Source organism: Thamnophis elegans, chromosome 7, assembly GCF_009769535.1.
Source record: "Thamnophis elegans isolate rThaEle1 chromosome 7, rThaEle1.pri, whole genome shotgun sequence".
NCBI lineage: Eukaryota > Metazoa > Chordata > Lepidosauria > Squamata > Colubridae > Thamnophis > Thamnophis elegans.
Window position 1 is genome coordinate 46682736 of NC_045547.1, and position 20331 is coordinate 46703066.

The 20331-nt window shown below is 37.4% G+C and overlaps 1 protein-coding gene across 1 annotated transcript in view; it reads right to left on the minus strand.

The window, feature by feature from the left end:
• TRHDE (thyrotropin releasing hormone degrading enzyme) overlaps positions 1–18547 on the minus strand; it is a 272257-nt gene extending 253710 nt beyond the window's left edge. Inside the window, exons 1-2 of the mRNA XM_032220641.1 lie at positions 17736–18547; positions 12399–12672 (exon numbers count right to left, since the gene is read on the minus strand). Of these exons, the coding sequence (XP_032076532.1) occupies positions 12399–12672; positions 17736–18526 (1065 nt within the window). The 5' untranslated portion in view covers positions 18527–18547. The remainder of the gene's footprint in view (positions 1–12398; positions 12673–17735) is intronic.
• Positions 18548–20331: the final 1784 nt, after the last annotated feature.

Genomic DNA, 20331 nt, shown 5'->3' on the forward strand with positions numbered 1-20331 from the left:
AAAAATATATGTTTATCTAATGAGTAGTGTATGCCAAAATAATAAGCTTTAAATACTGTTGGAACCATGCTTGTTATACTCCATAAAGAAAGAAACATTCCAAAGCATTAATTATAGATCAAAAAGGGAATAACATACATTTTTAGCATTTTTTTAATTCCAGTAGTAAATTTTTAGTCTGTTGCACAGAATCTTGCAGTGAACCTCCACAGTTGCTATGGGGTAAAATGGAAGGTCCTGCAGAGAAGATAAATCTAGTGAATAAATACACAAAAAGTCTGTTGAAAAAAAAACATACCAAGAGTAATTGATTCAAATGGCATTTGCCTAGTATAACCAAATGAAGCTAGCAGCTGAAAGTGGCCTCAGTTAATATATATTCAGATCTGTCCATCACCATAATCAAAGGCAACTCTGAAAAAGTGTCATACATAAATGCAATCGTGTGAAATATCATAATAAATACTGCAAAACGAGACTGGGAACTGAAAAGGTAAAACCATTTTTCCTGACCTAGCGCTCAAAATGTATTATTTACATGTTTCTGATGCCATTTACTGAGAGATCAAAATAGAATTTCAGATGTTCATGACCATTACATTTTGCTGCATTTGTACACTATGTAGAAACACTGGAGAAGTTGTGCTAAAAATGGTCTCAACATGATAGCAATGTTATGCTACCTTAAATGCTACCTTAATGACTAAAAAAGATTATTGTATTCTGCAGATGCGAGCCTCTCCAAGCAATTGGGCACAAATGTACAATTCTGTATAATGTACCTGGAAAATAAAATGTATTTAGTGCTTCTGTGGCTTCTAACCCAAATACCTGCCCATGCTGGTGTCAAAGGTACACCCACTCCTATAGCTTTCAGAAAAACCATTCTGAAAAGCCATGCATTTGTGATGTGTGGTGTGTGTGTGTGTGTTTGTGTGTACATACACACACATCTTCAGGATCATAATAATTTTTCTTTTTGTTTTCTAGATATTTTCAGTTTTCACTGGCACAGTTTCAGAAGCAGACCTATTTTCTGATCCTGACGACAAGACAAGCTAATTCCTTACTGTGTTTGGTCTTTAATTCAGGCTTCTGCCATCAGTGAACATACAATATATCACTCAAATGTATACTTATCAACTAGACACATGCAAGCCTTGTGTTTCTATTTTCCTTTCTGTATCCTTCAAAGTATCAATTATTTAAACAGAAAAAATGTATAACATTGCTATTTCTGCGATTATGCATTCTCTTAAAGATGCTCCTACGCCAATGTGGAAATATCAGAATACAATTAAACATATTTTATTCTCAGTATCTTTATGTGACAAGGCTGGCTGGCTTCCTTGTGTGAAAATGCAGCTACCACGACTCTATAAACTACATCGAACAGTGGATGCTTTATTTCCCTGTACATGTAAATAAAAATTAATGCTTCGAATGTTCTTTTTATGAAATACTGCAAGTAATAACTACTTTAGTCATTGCATCTCATTTAATTTCAAACCTGCCTATTCTGGTCCCCCAAAAAATCTTTTTAAGTTGGCTGCAGATTATTATGTGGGGGGCAGAGCAGTAAAAGAACAGACTTAAATTAATATTAAAGTATTGGACATTCATTTACAGATACACTAGTTTTACTGGTTTTCTTTGATGCAGACACAGTCCCAAGAGATGCAGTGTCTGGATTTAGTGAGAGTCGATTTATCACTTCTCAGCTATGCTCCCAGTCACTTGTTTCTCATTAAGAGGGCCTACAAGCCTTCTCTCCAACCAGCTTCAGCCATCCTGTTGAATTCCTTATCAACAGGCGCAAAAGGAATTGGCTATTATTTATCAAATGAAACCCATCACTTTAAGGGAATGTGTCATTTCACTTTCACTTATCTTCTTCATTCTTGGTAGCTTTTCTTTTTGGTTCCCAGTATTTAAGAAGCAGACTGGTAAGTTTAACTTGAAAGTTGCAGTAATACTATTTAATAGCTACCAAAGTCACTATTCTCCTTTTACAAGGATTGTGAACAAAAGTATAATGTATTTATCTTACCTTTGTAAAAGCAGTGTTAACATTCACCATTCACTCAATCCTTAACCTTAAAATCGGGGCTACGAATAAATAAATAAATAAATAAATAAATAAATAAATAAATAAATAAATAAATAAATAAATAAATAAATAAAATATGCACACATCAACTTTCTTCTGATAAATATCTGTTATTCAAATTTTTGCCAGCAAGTATAAGATTGCCTGCCATGATAATACATACATAGGAGACCTGACTATACGCCTGATGGTAGGTATTCACTCCAGTACAGGAATGAGCTCACCTTTCTATGAACCTGGCATAACATTCTTCCAACCGTTTTCATTTAACTTTGTATTTCCCTTACAGAAAGTACTTTTAGCCTTAAGCTTATATTCCCAAGGCCATTCTCATCCAGTAAATAAATACTTTTAGGAAACAAGTCACTTGCATCTAATACTGGGTTCAAAGATTACAAAAAAATATTCATGCTTCAGACTTCAAAGCAAAATTTCCATAAACTGCATATTAGGTACTAATCATTATACATGAGGATCAGAATCATGGATTAAAGTAGGCAAAATATTATTTTAAAATTTATGATTAAGAAAAAACTTCCATGAACCTATTTTAAAAGATTATATCAGAACTTTTGGAAAATGACTTTTCTGACAAATTGTATGTTGTAATTCACCAACTAATTCTAGGAATAACCAGAGACAGATACCCAAAGATTTTTTTTCTAATTCCTTGCAGCTCAATAATATACTGTAAGTGCATATATAAAGTTCACAGTTATTTTAAAACATACACACAGAAAAACATTCCTCGGGAGACTCTGCTAATGGAAAAGATCCAGGATTTAGACACAACATTGGAGGATACTTCAAGCATGCAAACATGGGTGATAGGTGGGGTGCTCCTGACTATAAATAAGTATTATATAAAGTAAAATCTGTTGAGAGTAATAATCTCTTGTGAAAGTACTCAGATGAACAAGACAAATAGATATCATTCTATAGCTTCCAAATTATTTGTTGCCAATGGAAAATTAATTCTTTAGAATTGCAGCTCTTACTTCAAGGTTTGATCTCCAGGACTGGTTGCTCAGTGTTTTCCTGCTTTCCTGCCCTCTCTTCTTTCATCCTTTTAACAATATCTGGTAGCTGTAGTTGCTGTAGCTAATCTTGCCTCTCCTCATCATAGCAACTTGCTAACTCTCCAGTACCAACTTTCTAAAATAAGTCCAGTCAGTTCCACATGCAACCATTCCCTAAAAATAATTATTCACTACCTGAAGTTATCCCACTATTGCAGAACTGCCTAAAATGAAAAAAATATTAATTCAAAAGAAACATTGTATTGCACTCAAATTACCAATAGTATAAAAGTTATTGTGATTACAGATATCCCCAATCTACATCCAGTCAATTTATGACTGTTTCAAATTGGGATGGCCACATGTCAGGCAGATCAGCTTCACAACCTATCACCATTTCCCACCGTCATGTGACTACAATATGTGGTGGTTTTTGCTAGTTTCCAGCAACAAAAAAAGCCCATTCAAATGAATAGGTTCATTAAAGGATTGTAGCATTCACCTAATGACTAAGGTTGACTCAGCCTTCCATCCTTCCGAGGTGGGTAAAATGAGGACCCAGATTGTTGGGGGCAATATGCTGACTCTGTAAACCGCTTAGAGAGGGCTGAAAGCCCTATGAAGTGGTATATAAGTATAAAGATTTAAGGTAATTTAATGATTAAGCGTTCGCTTAACAATTGCCACAAAAAAGGCAGAAAAAATTACTTCTGGTCTCATCTCATGGGTGCCTCAACTTATAAATGTAATCATTTCTAACTGGATTTCTGGTCTCTATCACAGTTGTAAGTTGAAGACTACCTGCATCAGTCACATGATTAATATGTGTACAATTATTATTATGCAGCAGATTGAAGATTCAGCTACCATTTCTATACATTTACCATACTTTCTATTTACATCTATTTATAGGCAATGGGTTTATATGTGGCATCCAACATTTTCATTAAATGACACTCAATTCATAGAGATGCAGAGAATTTATATTACATTCATTCATTTAAATAATGTGACCACAACTGCTGACTGAGGACTTTTTATTTTATTTTTGGGGAAGTAAGCATTATACAGGGACAGTATTTTCCAGATATCTCCAGCTTGCAAATTCAAATTACTGATCAATAACTGCTGACTATATGCTTGCAATTCATGGGTTTTAGCATACCCATTTTCTGCAGATTCATTTGCAAAATTGAAGTTATCTATTATTATGCAAAGAGTCATTTGCTTACTAAAAGTAGTAAGAAAAGTTTTATTTGCTCTTGAATAGTAAGAGCAGTGTTTCATGTAGAGTCAGGTAAAATACTACACAATCAATAAGACAGTATTGCAAAATTAAAGAAAATGTTTTTATCAGATTAAAAATTAATAATCCTTTTTTAATTGTATTCTTCTGGTCTTTAACCATTGAAATCTACTCAAGATGTCAAAGAGCAAGGCGCTGATCACTTTCAAAATCATATAAAAATGCAACTGTTTTCAACATTCATTTATTTTAAAAAGCACTTTTAAGAAATATGTATTTAAAACAGTAAAGCATCAGTCAGCAAGAATCCTGAACCTTTTCCCCATTAGTTTCAAATCATACCCCCTCATATTCATGTTCAAGATAAAAGCTTGTGGATAAATAGACATCTGGAATTCTATTGGATGAAAGCATAGTAAGAAATGAAATGCAATCACCAAAAGTCATAGATTAAAATATATCACTGCTTTCTACCCATTCCAAACACCTCTCTCCATTAAAATTGTTCTAGACATTAATATGTAACTTGTAATTTGTAAAATACCATGTGTTACATAACTTACTTCATCATCTTAATTGGAATTTTTACAGTATGTTACTATTACTTCATAAACAATGATATTTTTTTCCACTCTGCAGAATTGAATTAAAAAGACACAACCACTTTGGAGCTAATTTAGTTTCAGACAATTATTAAAATTAAAGATTTTAACTGCTTTAAGCAAGCAAACAATTGAAATCTCTAAGATGTATATTTATTACTTAAATTTATATTTTATTTTTGTTCCAAGGTGTTCATTTTCTTTTACAGAGTTATCCCTTTATCCAAAGCTAGCCTTGGCTGAAAAAGACCAAATAGCCCAGGACAAAAATACATTTTAAAACAACCGTAGTTGCTATTTAATCACTAATTTATAAAATCAACAGTTTTATTCCTCAGGGAGTTTTTTGTGACATAAAGTTTTGACAGAAAAGATAGCTTTGTAGCAAAGTTCAAAATTACTAGGTGATTTTTAAATGATTTTAGAATCCTCTTAAATACCAGAATGATGTCACCAGTGTCTAGAATTATTAGTACATCTAAAGGAAGGCAATAATGAAATTCAACAGAATAGACCCACATTGGGAAGTAAGCATTACATACATACCCACAATGAACTACAATTACATGCAGACCTGCTTAACTCATAATAAATATTTGTTAATAGCCAACTGAGTACCAGTAGGTAAGCATTATACAAATATTTTAATGTTCAAGCAATAAACACAAAAAGCAAAGAGCCAAAAAGTGCATTAAAAGTGCATTCAGATTCAGGAAATCTGAAAAAGACTCTGGACAGACCTCTTTATTGTGCTAGCTGGAATATTTCACCTTCCCATTTAAGTCTCTGCTAAAGTTCCCTATCATCCTGGCCTCCGTTGACTTAAATATTCTTTTTTCATAAGTGAGAGGAGATGATCTGATTTAGCACCTGGAGATCCCGCAAAGAACATCCCAGGGTAAATGCCTTTTTGTGGCAATTCATCCTCCTTTTTGAAAAGTTATATATTGGTTCATTACAGCAATAAAGTTGAGACAAACAACATAAGTCTGGGACAGCAGGTACATGTGCATCAAGGTCAGTACTAAGTAATGTTATTAGAGGGTATTCAAAATGAATACAGATTGTGAAGACAAGCAAATAAGATAATATGGAGTGATATAGGATAATACAGAGTTTTTAAAGTATCAGGGGAAAAGTGGATCACATCACTATCCCTCCTAGCTATTTCTTCTGCATGAATAGTACAATGTTCATTTGAATTTCAAATTAATTTATTATATCAATATATATAATAGTGTTCAAACTGCTAAAGACAGTTATTTTTTAAATTGGCGAAAATATCTACAGAAACTAAAAACTAGTACTGCATAAATATATGTTTTATTGGCACATAGTTTTATACAGTACAGAGCTGAAGTGCAGAATATCTGCAATCAGCTCCAAAATACATAGTGACAATTGTTCAGTAAATCTGAATAACAAATGAACTGCAAGCAAAATGTGAGCTACTTATAGATACTCCAGGAATGGTAAAGAGGTTAAATAAACTGTTCACTTGCAATTATTCCCTTAGAATTCAAAGCAAACCATTGAAAAGGCAAGGAAAATAAGGTTCACCCCCCCCCAAGTTGCCATGATATTTCAGTCAAAAATAAATTTAGACTGTGCCATAGCCTAACGTCTTTTTATTATTTTATCTTCCATGTGGATTTTTACTTTTCAATCTAAGAATTAAATAGTGGTTTCAAAGGCTAAATCTATTTTTCAAAGAACAGCTTGTTACATTGATAGCCCAGTCTACCGCTGAATAATATGGCAAAGTCAATATCCTTTGACTTTTAATACTGGTGAATTTGGGGCAAGACATATCCTCAACTATCCAACCTATTTTTCAGGATTGTATGCCATCTTCATAACCTGAAGGAAAGACAGAAAAATATATAAAAATAATACCAACATGCATACTGTTTCTGATACTGGAGATAATATATAATTATTCTGATATATACAGTAACCAGCTACTTTTCCAATCCAATCCATTCAAGAATTCCCTGTAGAAGTTCTACAATGTAACTTTTCTTTTTATAAGCTAAAAAAATCTTATTACACTCTTCTCTTCACATTCTACATATAACAGTCAAGCAATGAGTTTAAACGTCTCTAGTACTTGATGATACCTAGTCATATAATTCTGTCCCTGGTGAATAAAGCAATGCTATGAACAACTTATCTCAGTGCCTAAAGACGATGATGGTCTGGTGGGGAAGCAACAGATTTTAGTTGAACCCTGGCAAGACTGAGAGGCTTTGGGCTTGGGAACTTTCCAATTGTAGCACTAAACCATCTTTGGTGCTGGATGAGGTGGCACTGCCTTAGACAGAACTGGGAAGTCCCTCCTGGCCTCATTACTCCTGTTTGAAGGGTAGGTGGTAGTTGTTTCCTTTGCACAGCTTTGTATTATGTGTCCATTGTGGATGGGAGAGGATTGTCCACCGTCATTCATTCCCTGGTAAACTCCTGCTTGGATTTATGTAATGCCATCTACATGGGGCTGCTTTTGAAGCATATCAAGTAGCTTCAGCCAATACAAAATGGAACAGTGCAGGCAGTTATGTGTGACCTTAGTATGGTACGTTACACCTCTGCTCTGTGGGCTACATCGGTTGCCAATTTGCTTCTGGGTCCAAATCAAGATGCCGCTTTTAAATCTTTAAATCCCTTCATGACACGTGGCCAATTCATCTGTGGGACCACTTCCCATAGATGGGAGGCCTGTTCCACCAGATCTGAACTACGCAGTGAGATCCAGAAGGCAGGTCTTCTCTGCCATGGTGCCCGCCTTATGGAACCTTCTCATCAGAAGTGATATTTATCCCTCTTAACACTCCACAGCCCCCTCAGAACATTACTATGCCTTCAGGCCTGGAGTGTCTAGGGCAGTGGTCCCCAACCTTTTTATCGCTGCGGACCAGTCAGCCTTTGATAATTTTACCGTGGCCCGCTGAGCGCGCGCAGGGGTAGGGGGGCGTTGTTCGCGACGAAACATTGATTGTTTATATATCAGATTGTTTTGATTAAACAACTTTTATTTTATTGTATTTAAACATGCCTTACAAAATAAAATACAATTACATAAATATAAAGTGCAAGGCTACGCTACTAGCGCTGTCTACGCTAGCCCTACGTAACTGCGCAGGCGCTCTTAGGTTTTTTTCAGGAATCGGCCAGCGCTGAAGCGCTGAAAAGGAATGAGAAGGGCGGCGCTGGACACAGGGGGGCGGTGGGCCGCTGGTGACGTCAGAGTGCCACCAGTGGTCCAGTAACACCCCTTGTGCCAGTTAGCCCTAATTTGCATACAGAAAGAAACTATGGCCCCCGGCCGCTGCAGCGATCATGGCCCCTGGCCGCTGCAGCGATCATGGCCCCCGGCCGCTGCAGCGATCATGGCCCCCGGCCGCTGCGCGGCCCGGTGCCAGGTACTCCACGGCCCGGCACCGGTCCGCGGACCGGGGGTTGGGGATCACTGGTCTAGGGGACCAGGGAATTCTGGTGATGGTTCCTTTACTGTGGCTATCATCTTCTCCTGTTTTTATGGTTTTCATACTTGATATAACTGTTATATATTTATTATTTTTATTAAATATTTGTAGTTGAGCCCAGAGTCCCTTTTTTGTGAGATAGGCATCCGTACAAATTTGACAAATAAATAATATAACAGGTTCCAATTGAAGCATTACCAAATAGTATTCTTAAATATTAACATTCCTCTTTCCCTCCATACCTGCACTATCAATGAAAACTGTAGCATTTCTATGCTGGCAGTACACAGAATAGTTGCATATGGTATTATAACAACTTCTCTGAGTGAAAGACCATTTAAATAAATGCTGTTAATCTATAGCATTATGCTAGTGTATCACTGCTCTTTACTTAATGGATTTGAGATTTATTCAGGTGCAAATCACTATATATTATTCTGATTCAGGGAAAGCAGAGTCCAATCAAGCTACATGCTCAATTCTTGAAGAAAAGTATTCTTTTCTCTCATTTGAAGGACCTCTAGCCGCCAGAAATACCTGTATGAAATGTAATTATCCACATATCTTTTGAAGAAAGAGATCAGGTAAAATAAGGTTGCCAAATGAGTTTGCTGTATTATAACCACTAAATATACTCTCAACTGATAATTCATTCTTCAAGTCAACGCAATGAAAAAAGTAAGTAAATTATACAGCTCTGAAGTCATGTATCAAAGTGTTGCAGTCAGTTACTTTTCAAACGAAAAACAGTAAACAAAATTGTGATCTGGCTTTGGGGAACTTCAAATGAAAGCTAAGTAATATAATTCAAAACCTGCAGTATACCTTTCTGAGAATTATGTCAGGAAACAATTCCTACTTTCACAATATTTGCTGTGATGAGAGGGGAAATATATATTATAGTTTTGCAATCCAGCTGATTTTAAGTTAACCGTCAGTGGGCTGGTCTTCAGTCAAACAAACAAATTAAGCCTGAAATCTTGAACAATGTTACTACAGGGCAGATTCCACTGAACAAAACGAAATAAATGCTATGCCTTACATCTGCAGGAGAAGCCCCTCCTATATATGTTAACAACTTGCTTTTAAATAGAATTTATACCGCAAAATCACAGGACAAAAGAGTGTACATGCCATTGCTTAAAAATGAATGGGTGTTTTTCCCAAGAGCATATACAGTTGGAATCTCAGTCCCGAATTGGAAAAATCTTAAGTCAGTCATAAACTCCCAACCTAATTTAATGTCTTTGCTGCAAAGATGTGGTATCTGAATCATTGCATATGCAAACTTGAACTCCAAATGTAAATATTAAGAGTACATAAGAAACAGAAAAATTGTTTTGCTTTGAAACTAGAATACAATATCATAAGTTCTACCAAGCTATTTCAATTGTTTGATTGTTGTGGGGTTTAGGTGAAATCAATTCTGAATGGATCAAGTGATGGAAGGCTGATGTGCATCGCCCCACTCACCCCTCTTCCTCTTAATAGCTTCCACTGTGGCTTACTCCAAGGGCTCAACCACTACTCCACACCTTTGCAGTGCCTACTCTTTCCTACTTCCCTTTAGTTGCCTCCCAGATATCCCGGCACAGCATATTCCTCAGCTACATTCAACGTGTAGAATGCAGGCCAAGCCCTTTGAGTTTTCTTGATCTCTGAATTAAATGAAGAATATACTGTGGAATGTAGTCAACATTTCCTTGTAACCATGCAGGAGGAAGGAAGGTGCTAGAATGAGTAGAAGGCAGACAGGTCAGCTAGTGAGATATGTTGTGCTATAATACCAGTATGATGTTCTCGGTGCATGGACTAAAATAGATGTTTTGATTCAGTACAGATCACATGAAAACAGCTGTATAATGCAAATATGTGTTTGTACACAGAATAGTTTACATATCCTAGTAAAAATTTAAACAGATAAGAAACCCCTCTGATGTAGTCTTTAAATTTGAATTTTATTACTACCACAATTTGGACTAAACAAAAGAACATTTTTCCCATTTGACTTTCATTAGGAATGTGAATTGGCAGGAAGTTTTGTTTTAAATCATCTATTTAGCAGGCAAAGTTGTTTGTATATATTTTAGTTCACTACATAGTTACGTTTGTGATATTTTTAAACAAAAGAAAACTATCATCAGTAGACTTCCATTAATACATGAAGTGTGTAGCTTTCTGCCAATTACCATAAACCATACGTGAATATCTCCTTCAAACTGGAATACTAAGTGAAGGCTATGATGCAAAAGTCAAATGGATGAGGTACAATATAAATGTAAATGAAATACTTGCCCACAAGCATGTGTATGCATTATACATTATAAACTACATTATAAACCTATTCATCAATGATGTAAAAATATGGCTGAAAATCCAATCAGAAGTCTTGTATTCTTGCTAAGCTTATGTCTCTAGACATAATAGAATGGAGCCATAGAAAGATTTGGTGGCAAAATTATTAAAATCTCATCCTGGGATAGAAATGCTAATTATGTTTAATAGTAGAATTTTTTCAATTTCGATTTTTTCGATTTTATTGAATTTCTATGCCGCCCTATTCCCAGAGGGACTCAGGGCGGCTCACAAACCAAGTCATGGGGGGGGGGATACAAACAGGAAAAAAAGACATGGAAAAAACAATACCACAATTTAAAAACAATCAACAGCCACACCATTCGAGCGGGGACAAGAGCTCATCAGCCCCAGGCCTGTCGGAACAGCCAGGTTTTAAGGGCTTTGCGGAAAGCCTGGAGGGTGGTGAGGGTCCGAATCTCCACGGGGAGCTCGTTCCAAAGGGCCGGAGCAGCCACAGAGAAGGCCCTCCTCTGGGTGGTAGCCAATCGGCATTGGCCAGTGGATGGAATTCGGAGGAGGCCTAATCTGTGGGATGTAATCGGTCTGTTGGAGGTAATTGGCAGCAGGTGGTCTCCCAAGGTAATAACTTGAACTGAAAATAAATTTAGGTGCTCAATTCTAGCAATAGCTAGCTTCTTAGTGAGACAACTATGTTGATGCTTCTTCTTCACAATCAACTTCAAATATTAAAGTCCTTTATTCAGAAAATAGAATGGTTAATTAGAAGACAACAAAGCATTTGATGACCCCAGAATGCTTCACAGAATTAGTTAGTTCCATGTTAAGCTTAAGAACAAATATCAGCCTTAAATAGGCTGATATTTGAATCCCAAACCGTACAATAATTCAAACATGGTCAAAAATATATTTAAAATTACTGTTTACAGTGGTACCTTGATACTCAACTGCTTTAAAACTGATCAAATTTGGCATTTTGATGTGAAAAAAATTGTCCCAGTACTCATTTGTTGGTACTCTATGTACAAGTTAAAACTTGTTGACTCACTACATTATTCCTTAGAGGAAAACATCGTTTGGTACTTGTCACTTTTGCTATTCATCACACCTTCTAGAATCAATTAATGACAAGTACCTGTACTTAAAATGGGGGGGGGGGTTCATTACTAACTAAACATCCATGAGAAAACCTGATTTTGAAAGATGACATACAATTTTGAAAATAAAGTAAGCAAAGAAGGATGAAGGATACCTAAGCTTTTAATAATAACAGTTCCTTTGACTAATTTCTATAAATGATACTAGTTGCTGAGAACTGCCAGATTGCCACAAGTTATAAATTAAATAAATACAAATAAATAAAAGAATCTTTTATCAATATTAAAAGATGCAACAAATCTTTAAAGCTGATTCAACAGCTCAATCCTATTTTCTCTTTTCTGACTCTAAAAGATTAAGCAGATATTCCAGACTGTCAGTATAAGGCACTAATTGGATATCTATAAATTAAACGGAAATGGCCATAGCCAATGAAACATTGCTGAATAACTAAACACTTTTATCCTAATATGTCATGTTCATTCCCAAACATTTCCCAGTGAAAGTAGACTGAGCAATACTTACTACAACACCATTGTTTGTGGTAGTCTCACGGTATGTAAAATTGCAAACAGCCCAAGCTAAGTAATATGTGGACATGAGTGGAGTCTGTGAAAAGTGATCCGTAACCCATCCATCTTCTTCAGAAACAGAGGTTTCCACTGGCATATTGGACAAAGATAAATAAGTTGCTTGATGTTTGATGCTGATTTTAAATGTGGCCTTGTAGATAGGTTCATCAAAGCAAGGAAAGGCTTTTCTGGCATGTGTAGGAGAAAACTGTGTAACTGCAAGAAACCTGGAAGGGGAAAAAATGTTTTCATTCAGAACTGGATGCAAAAAAATATTGTAATGCAAATGACGGCAAGTTTGGATTAGTGGTTATTAGTGGATACAATACAATAGCAGAGTTGGAAGGGACCTTGGAGGTCTTCTAGTCCAACCCCCTGCCTAGGCAGGAAACCCTGTACAGTTTCTAGGTTTGTTGTAATGGGATATTGCAAATTAGTCAACATCCAGAAGTAAAAGTAATTTCCTTTTCAGACTTGCAGAGAAAAAAGTGAAGAGACAACATGGAATCCCATGGCCATACTACCGGTATAGCATTTGTTTGTACTTGGCTTTATCTAATTCCAATGGAAAAATACTTAGTTAATGATGGAAGAGTGGTGAAAGTTTAAAGGTTATTGAAAATTAATCCACATTCTATATGTTGACATGCCCACACATATATTACATTTATTGATCATATTGTAACAATAGCTAAGACACTGACCGCTTGTTTTACTGAGTAGAAGGCTTCTAAATCTTTATTTTATTTCTGTATAATTTTTGCATTTTTTTTTTATCCAGAAATAAAAACTAATGAAACTTTGTATAATAGAGCTATAAAACTGATGGAAATCTTGAAATTTTGTTCAATTTCTTTTAACCATACATTTGCCTGAGATTTATGATTTCATATTTTTAGGCAGAACATAATTTTAATTTTATTGTTGTATGTCTGACAATATTTTCTATAGTCTTCGAAGACCAAATATTACTAATACTATTTTTCAAATAAATGCATGTAACTTTGACAAATAAAACTTGCCAGTATTAAAATGACACTTTAAAAGGTGTGATTGTAATTTCTACAATATTTAGTTTTCTGTAATCATTTCACAGCAAATTAAATGTTCTAAATTATTAGATATTTAAGTAAATATTAAATCCCACTTATTTTCTTATTAATGGCTCATGTTCCCAGACTACTTTTTTTAAAAAAATCAACTTTCTTATATTTTAATTGAGTAATATTTTCAAGTATTTAGTTCTTGAACTTGGCATAATCTCAAAGCCCTAATTAAAAAGAATTATTAAAATTCCTACAATAAAAGATGGAATCATTACATTCGCTTAAAAAAAATAGTTATGATAAGTTGAAACATATATGATAGTTGAAAATATACATTCTAAAAATGGTTAATGATATAATTATTTCAAATAAAAACATGTCCAAAGCGCACCTACCAGGTTTGTGGCAACTGGTTGTTCTATGTCATTCCAAGCCACTAATGCCAGAATATCTGGAGCAAAATTAATTGCAGGATTAAATTTTCAGTCAGAGTGGATGAACTGATGTGGGCATTCTTTAGATTCATAATAAGTATCAGAAAGATCAAACTGAAAAGTTATTCTTAAAAAAAATATTTATAGATGAATCTGATGTTGACCTGGTGATAATTTCTGCCTCATGAAAGACTTATAAATGCCATTCTTAGCCCTTAAATACTAAATTATATGTGTGAGAGATAATCATATCTTTGTATTAACTTCACCAAGCATAAATAATTATGTTCTAACACATAGTGCTCTATGTGCTGAATATAAATGAAATGCAATAAAAGCTTATTTATATATTCTGATACTTGTTGAAAGTAAAGATGAATTAGAGGATTAAAATGTATTCATAGCTAGTGGGCCTTGTGGGGTTCTTAATATCATGGTGGTTTTAATATATTAGAAAATATATCTTGACTATCCAGTCATTTATTAGAACAATGCAAATAGAAGTCTCTGGTCCTGCATATGCTTTGTTTAAACTTCAGAATTTACACACATGTGGTAGTTAATGACAGGATTATATCTCAAATGTGTAATTATGGGAAAGAAAAATTTACAGGATGGCATCCTTGAATACAGATGACAGCAATTTGTACCTATTTTAATTCTACCTTTTCTATTAAAAAGGCAGATATGTTTCCTAAAACATCCTGTCTAGAAATTAGTTTTGAAAAGTAACAAAGCTATTAGGATTGAAGGAATTGTTTTGTTCTAATATATATAAAAAGTCAATTCATTTTTAGGATAATTTGCATATGATGTCCCTTAAAATACTGTTATGTCACCAATACAATACAATAACTAAAACTTTTATTGTAGTGTTTTGATTTTACTTTAAACCATCAATGATTAAATTACCTCAACAGAAAAATTAGTATTTTAGAGTCTCTGCAATATTTTAGAAATATTTATGTTATTTGCTGATAGGGTCAAGAAATTGGCCCTATCTTCCTTTATCTATCTTTATCACTTCTATGGAAGACTTATGATAATAAAACATTGGATCAAATGAACAAATAAAGGAAATAAAGGTCTACTAAATTCAATTAAATATAAATAAGTCAAAGAATATAACTGCTTGGAGCTACTTATCATTAGACTATTGTGCAAAGAATGTTGACAGATATTTTTTATGCTGATTACTAATTTTCTTAACTGCTACATAATCCCATGAAAACTCTGAAATCATTTTAATTATAGGTCATCCTGTTTCCAACAGTTATAGGGTTGCCAAACTTTCAGGCATATTTTTCCACAGAAATGTGTTCTAGATCATGATTGCCTAATAAACTTTTGATATTTCAAAAAGAAAACATTAAACAGTTCAATGTGGTCTATATTTCAAAGATACTTTACTTCTCTCTCAGAAAAGTACAAAGTGCTTGAACCTCCCTATGTGAGATTAGGTATTGATCTGTTGACTTAAATAGAGCTGGACCAATTTACAGCAATTTAAAATTTTGTTTTGTGCAATTCTTTGATAAGTGGACAATTCTATGGCACTCTACTCAGAAAATGCCACAGTATTCACTGAAGATTATTTGCAGATAAGTGGGTACAAGACTGCAACATAAATGCATAATCAATAAATTAACTATGTGAATAGATATTAAAAACTATTGGTATTATTTCTTCGGTGTGTACATATGCTAAGACTTCATTGTAATTGTTACATTACTGCATGTGCATTATTTATAATTTTGCCACAACCTTTCAATTACTTTGTCACGCTTGCCATTTATTTTTATTTTTAATGTTTTATTATAATTTCTTGTTTTCATACTTGTAGTTTTCAGAGTCCACTTCCAGGAAGTTTGGTAGAAATCAAGTTTAAGAAATTATTATTATTATATAGCTTAGAAAGGAAATTTGCCTCAAACTACATTTCTCTGTAGAGAAAGCATATCTTCAGTATTATTAAAGCAATAAAAATAGAAGTCTGTGATCCTGCATATACTTGCTGCATGGAATTTGGAGGTAATATCCTTTTAATGGACCATTATGCTGCAAAAACATTTCACACATTTTGAGGAAAGTTATATTAGTATAAGGTATAGGATGTTGGCATAATTAAGGTGAAGGCACACTCATTTTTTGGATGGCAATGACTTAAGTAAACTAGTTGTTCAAGATAAACTGTCAAAGAAATTATGAGATGTACAGAATAAGATCAAGGTTCGGTTTTCAATAATGTTCAGAATGAAAATAAATCCTTTTTATATTTCTGATAACAAAGTTATCATAAATTTATTTCTGCTTTCCTTAATCTAAAGCTTTCTTTAAGGAATTAGGACTGGGCTTTGTTATTTGATTTTTGTTGAATAAAAAACTTAAAACTTATTCTTAACAGACTTGGTCTATATAATGTGATCAGTAAAGAAGCCCAAGACTTTCTTCTCAACTGCAGAGTATACGTGGAATGGGTGGTCTAAAATCATAACAAGGAAAGGAGTGCTTTTCTCTATTTGAAATTCTACTTCTGAAACCTTCCCCCTTCATTGTTTCTGCTCTCTCCATGTTTACTATCAAGCAGATCTAAACCCCCACCCCATTGTAAAGTATTTACACAGATAAGTTTAGTATTAAAGTCCTTTGCAGTTCACTTGAATATACAACAAAATATTTCCTTAATAAACTATAGCTAGGTAGATCATGTACTGGTGGTACTCTTTAAAACTTTCTCAGTAAGAGAAGCTTCTTTAAATTCTTTATAAACAATTCCTTTTATCTCAATTGCTATGCTTGTTGATGTAAACAAATGCATATGCAACAGTGCCAAGTTAAAAAGTATTGACTAATTTCTCCTATAGCAAGAGTAACCTGAAAAACCACAACTCTGGGAAGCTACCAGGTTGCCTATCTCGTCTTGGACCTTATGGTAAGATGTAGGAAATAGTGGCTAGTCAAATACAGCTCTCATAGACTGAATAACACTTGCAAATTATTCTGTTAACATCCCAGGGTCAATTATTGTTACAAGCTATGAGTAAGAAAATCCACTTCCCCACCAAGGACGCAGTTGAAAAAAATCTAATGAAGTACAATTAATTGTTCCCCTTTTTCCTAGGAATGCCACATAGCTTTGCCTTTTTGTGAAATGAAACCAAGAATAAATGCAGGGAGACCCCATTGTGCAGATACAGGTATAGCAGAATAAAATTACTTTGCCATTAGTATTGCTATAGTAAGAAGAAATCTTCTCTCTAAACCGCATTTCAGAATTAAGCATCATAAAAGAAATGTGTTGTTCTAAGATGTCAGCCTTAAAATACTCTAATTGCAGTATTCTGTTTCTTTTATCCGGTTCTCTTTGAACAGGAAAGTTTATACAAACTTTAAGGCAGTAAATAAGTTGCAAATGGAAGGACGGTTAAATTCCAAATTTAATTGATCAGATCCTGCCTAAGTAAAATGTGAACTTTGCTGGAGGTACAGGGTAGAGTTTAAGCAGTTAACATGAAAACTTTTGCAGAAGTTTAATTCAAGTGGCTTTAACTCCAAACATATCCATTTCTGGCATACAGATGTATTAAAGATGATTATAAGGTCTCTTATATTCTAAAGTAAAATGTTAAATTTAAAAAAAAGTTTGGGGGGGTGCTGGGAAGTTAAACCTTTTGGTTAACATGACTCTATATTAATGCAAACGGTGCCCTTATGCAGGAATTTTCAGGAAGCACTTGTTATTCCGACTACACACAACAAAAAAGGGGGAAGAGGGTAAAGGAAGGGCAAGTATGGAAAGGAGATCGATACCTTCTTTCCCCGTAGAGGACGTAAGAGCTGCGGAAAAATCCCAAAAGCTCGTTCTCGATCGGAGCGTTATAGAGGATCTTAAGGTTGTAACTTCTCTGTTCCTCTAAGCTCCGATTGAGGACTATGACGAAGACCTGGGTCTGTGGGTAAAAGAAGAAGCCGGAGACGTTCAGGGCACCGGCCAGCCGGTCCTCGGCCACACGGACTGCTTCGATGTGCATGCGGTAGGCGTGGAGAACGAGGTAACGGGTGGCGTTGAGACACTCGACTTGCACGTTGACCTCGCCGCTGAAGGTGAAGTTCTCCATGAAGACGCTCAGCATCAGGTTGTAGTGGAGGGGGCGCAGGTGTCCGGGAAGGCGCAGCTGGGTCCACGGTTGCTCCCCCCGCCGCCTCGGCCACTCCTCCTCCTCTTCCCCTCTAGCCGCTTCCAACGCCACCGTCTCTTCCCCTGCACTTCCAGGGGTTTCCCCGGCGCTGTTCTGGTTCAAGCGGGCACTTCCTGCGGGGGCTGCAGCGGCAGCTGCCGCCGGGACACTCCGGTTGCCCGCCCTGCCTCCTGGGCCGTCCGGCGTGGTGCCGCTGCTGCATTCCTCGATGCGCACGCTGAGCAACACGGCGATCATGGTGACTACCAGCAGCGCCAGGATGGAGATGGCGAAGCCCATCACCAGGCGCTTGTGCACCGTGATGTGTCGCTCGGTGGTGCGGGGTCGAGTGGCCGCCGCGTCTGCCCACTGGCCGGAGAGCCCCCTGCCGCCGTTACTCAGAGCAGCGTCCTCCTCGATCATCCTGAGCACGAAGGATCAGCTCTTCTGACGCTTCTCGGTGAGGAACATCAAACTAGCGCCACCCTTGGCTCCTCCCGCACGGTTGCCGCCGTCCCCCGCCGGGGCCGGTAGCGCATCAGAGACCGCCGAGAGAAACGGGGAACGGAAGGAAGACCGGGGAAGCACCTAGCAGAGATCAAACCCTCCGCTTTTCTTCTGGCTGCCTCCCCGCCTCCTTCTGCCGCAGCCGCTGCGGGCGTCACTTTCCGAGGAAACCTTCGCGCTCCCTAAGAGCAGCCCCGGCGGCCGAAGGGAAGCTCCTCGCGCCCCATGTGGGAGGAGGAGCCGCCGATTGCCAGCGCGGACTTTGGGCGCCGGGCGTTCTCTTCTAGGCAGGTCTGGGCGCCGTTTCCCGGTCGGCGCTGGAAAGAGAGGACCTCGCGTGGGTCCAGCCAAAAGAGCCAAGAGCTCCGGTTGGCCGCCTCCTCGCTCTCCCCGGGCTACTTATGCGCTCCCTCAAACTCGCCGCGCCACAAACTCTCCTCCCACTCAGCCCCTCTTGACTTAAAGGCTCTGCTCCTTGATTCGCCGGCGCCCATTTTTGCCTCGACGGCTCAGGCGCTCCCGAGAGAAGGAAGAATCCGCGGGAAAGGGACCTTGGCACGGAGAGGAAGACGGACCCGGAGCTGACTTTTCAGCTCCGCGCAGCTTCGGCTTCAGGGTGCCTGCAGGCACCGTGGTAGACACTTCGGCGGCGGCTCTGTAAGCAGAGTGTCTGTAGCCTGCGCGTCTCTGGAAGCTTGGCAGGGCTGCCTGGGCACTTGGTGATCCCGCGAGCTCGGAGTCCGTGGGTTGGAAAAGAACCCCGGACTCCCGAAGAGAACCGGTCGAGGGAAGAAGTCAGAGCAGGTCGGTGATGCCGCCGAACCTGAACGCCGCAACTACGTTCTTTTGAAAAGGTCTGGCGGAGAGACTTGGGAAAGTCCCAGGAGGCAGAGAAGGGACAGACGAAGGAGGGTAGAACGAATTCCGCGCGCGACCAGCCGGCTGGTGTTCAGCTCCTCTCGCTCGCTACAGAAGAAACGCGCGCGCGCACACGCATACACACATCGTGCAGGAGCCACCAATAAGGTCTACGGAACCGTCCGCGGCGCTGACTCTTTGAGCGGGGTGGAGGGGGACACGCACACACACTACCATGATCGGGGGAGGTGCGGAGGGCGAGCAGTGCTTGACACTGATGGGACGGTTGGCCTCTTAGGGACAAACCTGGAGCTAATTTTCTGGCGAATGCCACATCATAAATTTTCTCCGTCGCGAGATTCCCCCCTCCTTTATACACACACACACACACACACACACACACACACACACACACACATGTTCAGCACATGCCTACACATGCATGCATGCATTCTCGCATACATGTTCGGGGGGGGGGGTTGAATAAATACATTCGAATGTCAGCCTGTTTTATAGATTAAATCTAGAGGATCCATTCAAAGCAATGCTTTTACCCAAGAATTGAATCTTTCCTAAGGTCTCTGAGCATTTGTTCACAAGTTTTGTCCTGAAAAATTAGTATCATGGAATAAGAAATTAGCTCCCATCCTAAGAAGTGAAGAATTCTTCCCTGTAATTTACCTTTTAACATGTGAATGTGCTTTTCAGTGCAAACTGACTCAGAAGCAAGCATGCCATGGAAAGTAACTCTGCCAATATCTTTAAGCTGCCAGAAACACAATTTGCACTGAGCCAGAATGTATTTCTTATTAGTACAAGAAATAATTTTCCTGCTATGCAAAGACATTAGAATGGGAAAAGTT